At 32.4% G+C, this 9,045-nt stretch overlaps 1 protein-coding gene across 1 annotated transcript; it reads right to left on the bottom strand.

The window, feature by feature from the left end:
• Window positions 1–3,714: 3,714 nt before the first annotated feature.
• On the bottom strand, window positions 3,715–6,249 carry LOC128211273 (uncharacterized). Its single transcript, XM_052915921.1, has 3 exons — window positions 6,128–6,249; window positions 4,333–4,513; window positions 3,715–3,985 (listed from the first exon to the last, which is right to left on the bottom strand). The coding sequence occupies exons 2-3, from the start codon at window positions 4,505–4,507 to the stop codon at window positions 3,717–3,719; spliced, it is 444 nt and encodes a 147-aa protein (XP_052771881.1). The 5' UTR covers window positions 4,508–4,513; window positions 6,128–6,249; the 3' UTR covers window positions 3,715–3,716.
• Between the last annotated feature and the right edge of the window lie 2,796 nt (window positions 6,250–9,045).

The raw sequence follows: 9,045 nt of genomic DNA, 5'->3' as shown, positions 1-9,045 counted from the left end.
AGAAACACAAGCAATTCCCTCGGATCTTACAACATCTGTGCATATTTGCAACGTGTTTCCATCTATTAAGAGGTAATATTAGCATTAACTAATTTTAGGGGATATATTTCGTTTGAGGTAATACTGATCAAAAAAAATTGTATAATTATGATTAATAATTGTATAGCGGTATGAAATTGGAATAGAGAATTATGTTTATGACAGTTTGATGGATATAGCCCATTTGCGTCCAGCTACTGTCTAGTATCGAAATGTTTAGTGTTAATATTAGTTAGCATTATATACTAGTTTAATAAGTTTGCGTTTTTGTTTTTACATATGCTTTGAATTGAACGTGTAACTGTCTCTTTCCTATTTTTTATCTTGTCTTCGAGATGCAATACTATATACACCGTGTGTCTAACATAGTTTGGTAAATGAATAATTACCTTTTACGCGTGTAAATGTGTACAGAGAAAAACGACAGCACATCATGGATTAATGCTGTTAGATTTATGTAAAGAAACCGGATTACGTATTTTAAATGGTCAATTTGATAGAGATAAAGAGGGTAATTTTACACACGTTGGAAGTCGGAGTTCAAGTGTTGCAGACTATGTTTTGACTACACAGAATTTATTTTAGCATGTATCGAGTTGAATCATCAAATATACTCTCGGATCATTGTGCTGTTAAATTTTCTTTGTTATTTTACAAACCTATCTCAGTTAACATCATTGAAGATAGAACTCGTAGCTCAATTAATAGTAAATTTGTTTGGGATTGTGATAAAAAAGATGCATTTATGCAAAATTTATCAAACCAGGAAACACTAGATAAATTACAATCGTGTAATCAAACGATACAAGATGCTAACTCGGCATATAAAATTGATTTATGTATTTCTGACTTTTCGTCAATTTTATATGATTCAGCAAAACCCTTTAAGCGCAAATGTAATGTGCATTCAGATACAAGTCATAATGAATATGCCACTATTACTTCTGACAAGCCATGGTTTGATGAGGATTGTTATATAAAAAGAAGGAGTTTCTATAGTATGATAAGTCTGTATAGATTGGATAAATCAGAGGGAAATAGAAAAAAAATATGGTAATTACTAGATCTCAATATAACATATGTGTTCATCAAAAAAGTTAAATTATGATAAATTACAAACAAAGAAATTAAACGAGTCAAGATTTAAAAATGCAAAAACATACTGGAATATGTTATAGGTTGTGCTAATATCAAGAGTACGAATATTTCAATACATACATTTGAACGCTATTTTAAGAGTGTGAATAATCCTACTGATCCTTTTTTTTCTGCGTAGACGAGGAAGTTGTGGATTTTATAGATAGATATGAGAAAAATGAGTTTGATGTTATGTGTGCAGAAATGAAAACGCCCATCAGCTCTGATTGTTTACTTAATGCTTTAACACAATTGAATACTAACAAAAGTGGGGGCCCAAATATGCATATAAATGAATATTTCATTCATGGGAAATCTGTCTTGTTGCCACATCTTCTTACTTTGTTTAATAAGCTTTTTGAAATAGGGTATTTTCTACCGGAATGTTCTGAGGGTCTTGTTGTACCGTTGCATAAAAGGGTAATATCAATGATGAGAATAACTACCGAGGAATCACATTGCTGAGAACTATTGGTAAACTTTTTACGAGAATATTAAATAATAAATTGACTGATTGGGCAGAAACATATAATGTATATAGAGAAGCACAGGCACAGATTTAGATCACGTATGGGAACTGTTGATAATATTTTCGTCCTGCATGGCATTATAACTCATATGTTGAATCAAAGCAAACATTTGTACTGCGCTTTTATAGATTGTACAAAAGCATTTGACTATATAGTTAGAGACAATCTGTGGTAAAAATTGATAAAGCTTGGAATTAGGGGTAATATGCTGAATATAGTTAAATCTATGTACGATTTGGTCAACTCAAAGGTGAAACATAATAATGTATTAGGCGATGGATTTAATTGTACTCTCGGTGTAAGACAAGGAGAAAGTATGTCTCCTTTCCTTTTCTCGATGTTTCTGAATGACATAGAAGATATTTTTATACATAAAGGTTTAGATGGGATTGATGTCGAAATGATTAAGGTATTCCTTATTTTATATGCTGATGACATTGTTATATTGTTATAACTCAGCAAATGAGCTTCAGTTATGTTTAGATGCTCTGTTTGAATATTGCAGTAAATGGAAATTAGTTGTAAATACCGTTAAAACAAAAATTATGATATTTAGTAAGGCAGGGAGATTGAGAAGTGATTAAAAGTTTTATTACTATTATTATTAATAACGAGGAATTAGGAATTGCCAATGGGTTTTCATATCTTGGTGTTGTGTTTAGTAAAGGAGGATCTTTTTCGGATGCCCAGACTACATTAGCAGGCCAAGCGCTTTAAGCCATTTTCCAAATGAATAAATATCTTTATAAGTTCACTTGTCTATCAGTAAAGCATAGACTTGGTCTATTCGACAAACGTATAGCCCCAATTTTTAATTATGCATGAGAAGTTTGGGGTTTTGTGCAAGGTAATGCTGTAGAAAGAGTTCATCTACAATTCCGCAAACATCTACTCGGTGTCAAAAAGACAACCCAGAATGATTTTGTTTACGGAGAATTAGGAAGGTTAAGTTTTAAAACAATTAGATATATGCATATAATTAAAAACTGGGTGAAACTATTGCATACATATAGTAACAAGTACATAAAAATGGTTTATATTATGCTTAAAATGACAAATGTCAACAAGCCGAATTGGTGTTCACTTACTAAAGACCTTCTTTGTAGTCTAGGTTTATTTGATGCATGGTTTTATCAAGAAATAGGTAATGTTTAATTATTTTTGTCATTAGTGAAAAAGCGGCGAAGAGATAATTTCATCAAGGATTGGCATCGAGTAGAGCTAGATTTTATATTAATGTATCAAGTCTTAGACTTCAGCCTTACCTCAAAATATTTAATGTTACAAAGTTCCGTAAATCTATGTCTAAATTGCGGCTATGCTCACACAGATTAAGCATTGAAACAGGTAGATGGAATAGACCGCAATCAACACCATTAAACGAACGTATGTGTACCATTTGTAATTTATTAGAAGACGAGTATCATTTTGTTTTAGAGTGCACATTATATACTGAACTCAGAGTAAGATGTCTACTTAGATATTATAGACAACGTCTCAGTATGCATAAATTAATGGAACTTTTTAATATCGAAAATGAAGCTATTTTGAAAAATGTAAGTGTTTATATTTTTAAAGCTTTTGAATTTAGAAATACTACGTTGTATTCCATGTAATGTGTATAGGTTTGTTGTAACTGTCGTCTATTTGTTTGTTAAGAAGTACACAGTGTTAGTGCACCTCTCTATATCTGCATAATTGTGTATTTAATATTATGATTTATTTATATCATTTATATTTCACAAATTGTGTTTATTGTGTTATTGTTGTTTTTGTCGCCATTGTATATGTACATGTTTTGCCATGACCTTCTTGGAAATAAATGTTCTGTTCTGTTCTATTATTTTGTTCTTAAATCGTACAAGCACAGACAAGAAACATTTTTGTAATGAAAGCAAATATTTTAATAAATAAATATTTTAATAAATAATTATGTTGAAACTTTCACCGATGATGACTGTTTCAAGCAATTTAATATATATATATATTCCCATACAAGAGGGTCTTTGTCTATTTGAGGCGAGATGTCAGTACAGTCCCTTGTTTTCCATCGTGCTTCACATTGGACACCGTAAGCCAAATGTCTTTTTTGCTCATCTTTGTCAAATCAATGTTGTTTTTATCCGATGATTTGACCGACTGGAAATCCAGACTGAGTTGATTTCGTTTCTTCTTGTATTTGAGTCTCACAAGTAAATTTACCATGTCTATAACCGTTCGATTATCGGACGAAATGCCGGATAGCTCAAACTGAATGGTGTGAGTGTCTGCGGCCGTAGCTGAGAATAAAAAAATATCAATGTAAATTGTTCGATTGTAACAATAAGTGACATTGATTATTTGATACTGATAAAATTTAGAATTCCAAAACGTACTATTCGAAGTGACATTTAAATCACTGTCCGTATTAGTCAACCGTTTTATTTTATTACTTTATAAGCCACTGTTGCTTTTAGGACGACAGTCCTACTAAATAGGTTACTAATTTGCCGTCAACAAAACATTTTACATGCATATATCCAGATTTACAAAAATGATATCGTGAGTAAATGATATGATTTCCTTCTACATGCATTCCTTTCATCAAAATATCATTCAAACGTTACATATTTTATGTAGTTTTTACCTGATACTTCTGAGAGAATTCTGGTGATATCGCGTGATCTAAAAGCCATCCCCTTTGACCTTTGTGGGGGTTTTGTGGTGAGATGAGGAGCAGTTGGACGCATTGGAGGATCCATGATCCATAAGCGCCTCAGTATGTCGGCTTTTATGATGGCTAAGTTGCGAAGCTCTTTCATCTGTATCTAAAAGAAACCCAAATAAGCATTAAATTGAGATGAATGGTTAGTAGGCGAGGAAGGGTTTTTAGGTGATCACACTTAGCTGGTCCCAGTTTCGAGGCCAACCAAAACTTACTTTATGATGATATTAAATTTGCATCAGTTCCAGTTTTTGTCCAAGATATAATTCCAAGCGTAACTCATAATACAGCTTATTAAGTAAACGAAGTATGAAGGCGTTGCTGGTATTATGTTTGTTTTTGTTACTCTGATGACAATCAAACCTATAACATGTATATAACTAGCTGTTGCTATCATTATTTTGTCCAAATAGACCATAGTTTTTTGAATGGCACTTATTCTGTCTTAACTATTAGATATTGAATCAAAATTAAATTACTTTTAGTGTGAACCGGTCGATAAAACACATCGGCAACAGTTTATTTGTAAATAACATTTTCAATTTTACTTGATCCAATCTGAAGCAATCGGATTAAACTATGCTTTCTGATTGTTTCGGTGTGATGTCGGTACCTCTGAGTTTTGATATATGCGTGGGATTTCGGGCTGAATACAGAGACTCGAGTAAGAATTATAGGCCAAAACGACCAAAATATACATGAAACGGTCCATGCGAGTTGACATTCTGAAAATACAAATGTAGTTGTTATTCATTTTACTTGAAAATGCCTTTCAGTTTTTCAATTTATCTAGCCCAGAAATATCAGTTAATATCGGTTAGGATAACATTTAAAACCGCAAGAACTTCCGCATTCATTGTAAACATATCTCAATTGATGATCGCTTTGAAATTTCAAGAATTCGAGTAATCAACGGTATTTGAAACAATCGATTAAGCAGTGATAGATCATCGGATTCAGATTAAACAGAATTTCCGAAGGAATTAATGTTCCCCTCATCGTTCAAATACATACAGTACAGGTTTGACATAAATTCTCAGTACCTGTTAAACGTCTGTTTCAATTGTCGATACGCAAGCTATAATGATGTTACACCATATGGCCTTGTCAGATGTTTGGTATTTTCAGGATTATTTAATCTTGCATACTGACGAAAATGAGAGTTATATTTTCACGTAAAAAGCAAGTATGTATGCTATTGCATGTGCAGCTGTTAAACAGAGAGTGCTTAATGACTTCACCTACTAATTTACTAGAACATATTAATCCTAGTTTAATAAGACATGTTTGTTAATTAATTAATTCATTCATTCATTCATTCATTCATTCATTCATTCATTCATTCATTCAGTCATTCATTCATTCATTCATTCATTCATTCATTCATTCATTCATTCATTCATTCATTCATTCATTCATTCATTCATTCATTCATTCATTCATTTATATTTTTTAATATTTTTTCCTTTACCTTTTTTATATTTATTTCTTATTAATGTAATATTAGGTGTATTCATTTTTTTTCATTTGCACCTACTTTAGCAAGTGTGATCTTTAATCTTTTATCGGATCTCTTGATTGCGCCTAAGTAAAATACATATAAATATATATATAAACTATTGTTATGTATTTTTCTACTTAAGTGTTTGTATCAGAAGCACGTTTTGTTCTTTAAAGCACTTATATATAAATTGTTAAACGTTATGAATGCGCTTACCTCTGAATAAATGCTGAATTTCTGTTACGCAACAATCTATGATCCAACCGTATTTAATCTCCGATATAATAATTCACTGGCTTCACGGCAATCCAACAATAGTTACACTCTTGTCGGTTTTTTCCATGTCCCCGCATGTTCAATGGAAGCATAATCACATAAACAGATGATTTCGTAAAGCTTTTAGCCTTTCAGAAATCCCACTGCTGTTGAGGCGCGACTTTCAATTAATTGGAATCATTCCACCTTCGTAGTATTCGTCTATATTTCTCCTCCTCTGATAAGCTGCCATGATAATAATACAGTTAAAGAAAAACGTAAAATTGCTCTTACATAGTTTCGCTTAACTATTACATCTATTCAATAATCTTTAAAACTAGAGGTATTCATCGCTTGCCCAGCAGATAATTCAAATGTTATTTTCTTATATTATTATATTATGTTATTTTCCCATATTATTTAATGTCGTAAAATAACCCGTTTTTTATAAACGCATTAAATGTAAACGTGAAAGAAATTGCATTATATTGTCTTCTTCTTTGAATTAAAGAATATTTTTATTCTACATGTTCTTAAAGGGACTGTCTCACGTATGATAAAATAGCGGAAAAAAGAAAACTGTCGAAAACTGACATAAACTTGGCATCGATGTGAACAATGCATTGGAACTTACTAGTAACTGAAGGACCACATAGTTTACAATTTATTTAAGTTTAGCAATTATTTCGTATTTTTCCATTAAAAAAGATTACTGGGTATGTCTACCACGTAGGATTCATTCCTAATGCGTGATTGGCTAGTCGGTGTTATCACGTGATATTACCGAGGTAGGTGCATAGCTTAATTATGTCACCCGATTAGAATAAGTCTTTGTAGCTCAGTGAGTAAGACGCTGGACTTAAATTTTGACGACACAATTTTTTTTTACATTTTGGTACTTTTTTACAATTATGATATCAAAGCGTTACACATTCTATTAGATAATTGTCCTGAGATTTGTTACAGAACAAAACATTTTTTGGTGGCAATCTGTGACACAGTCCCTTTAAAGTGCTAAACAAAGTTATTTCCGTATAAAATATGATACAAAAAGAACACCTTTTGGGAGTCAATACATCAAAATGAGGTTCACAAGAGTCTCGGTTATATTGACAGAAATAGTAGTTGCAACAGTGTCAACGCTTCCTAGCGCCGGTTAAGGCGGAATTCAATGTTCATACATCAATAAGTCATGATCAGTATTCAAAAGGATGACGCAGTTGCTGAAGCCGTTGGTTGAACGTATTTCCCTGTGCGGAAAAGTTGTTTGACCATCAAGTCAATAGTTCATAATAGGCCATTAGAAAACCTTCAAGTTATCAGATCTGAAGTTGAAGAATCAATTGCAACCCACGGAACATCGGCTTGTCCATGTATTGTGAAAGTGTTGTTTTTATAATTTAGATCATCAACAATTATAAGTGATGCATTTTCAACATCGCAAGGAGCAACCTATTTACCAAGTACAATTTACACCAGCAGGCAATAAAAGAGGGGCAATATTCCACATTCATAAATAATTCGTATTTCACTCACTATTACGGTAAAAGGGGGTTGGGGGTGGGGGGGGACTCTACCGCGGCGGAATAGTTGTTTGACCGTTTAGTCAATATAGTTTATAATAAGACCAGTAGGCCATCAGAAAAGATTTGAAACATGTGTTCTACATTCTAACTGTTAGCAGGCCAGGTAAGAACAAAGCAATCTTTGTGTTGTTCAACTGAATACACATAGTCTAGTTTAAACCATGAGTTACCTCCCTGTTTTGTTGGCTTTCCCAATGCGGTAACCCCAACATTTATTGATAAATATATTTCACTGCATAAGTTATATGTCTTTGTTGTATTTTGACGTTACAATTAATCAAGTTATACCTTCCCTCGGTATCATCGTCAATGTTTCGGACGTGACGTTATAATCCAAGTTAGGCCTCACAACACGTGTCTTCAACTTGTAGATACACGTCTTGTGTTTTGGCCTTCCGAGAACGCACTAATCCGATAAAGTAGTTCTTTTCCCTTTTCATGTTTTAGTCGTAACATTATGTCAATACATTGAAGCGAAAATGGAAAAAAATGCCAACATTGTGAAAATTAATAACATTTCTTTCTGTAAAAGTCTTACAAAATAACAAAACATTGTTCTTTGCTCCAACTGTTGTTATTTCAGGTCGAAGTACTTTTAAACAGAACGAAAGTAATTTTTGATTACGTTGATTCAGTTATTTGCATGTCTTAATGAACGTTTCTGAAATTGGTTAAATCATTTCTAAAATGATACCAAAACTGCGTTTGAAAAAATGCCATGTCAAGGAATATTATACATAAGACATAAGACGTAATACATAACTTCAAGTCCTTTACAATTGTATTTTGGCAATCTTATTAACGAGCTTACGGCTACATTGTTTCATTGCGAATAAATGCGACGTAATATATAACCATTTCCAAAAGACGTTTTGAACAAATATAAACAGAATATACAAATACGAAAATAAAGTCGTTTTAGAATGGCTGTCTGTAGAGAACCATCGGTGGAGAACCATTTAGTGTCTTGAGTTGAAGCGTGATACTAAACTATAACCTCGCTTATAACATGAACGGAAACATTTGATAAAGTATATTGGATCAGTCTTATTTTCTTACAAAGTATTGATTTTATGTCCGATTTTATAAAAATGTATATATTTAGAATCGGTATATGTTAAGATTCCAGATCTGTTATATTCAGGTAGTTGTGTTTTTTTATGTGTGCGCTCATTTCTCAAGAAATTTGATCGCAAGATGGAGTCTGATTTAGTACTGAAGCAGGCCCCAGAAGATAACGAACGCCAAAGTTGCATTTAGCCATTCATTGGTTTTTATTGACGGGGTTATTTT

This window comes from Mya arenaria, chromosome 1 (genome assembly GCF_026914265.1).
Source record: "Mya arenaria isolate MELC-2E11 chromosome 1, ASM2691426v1".
Classification (NCBI taxonomy): Eukaryota; Metazoa; Mollusca; class Bivalvia; order Myida; family Myidae; genus Mya; species Mya arenaria.
This window is presented reverse-complemented; position numbering and strand designations above follow the sequence as displayed.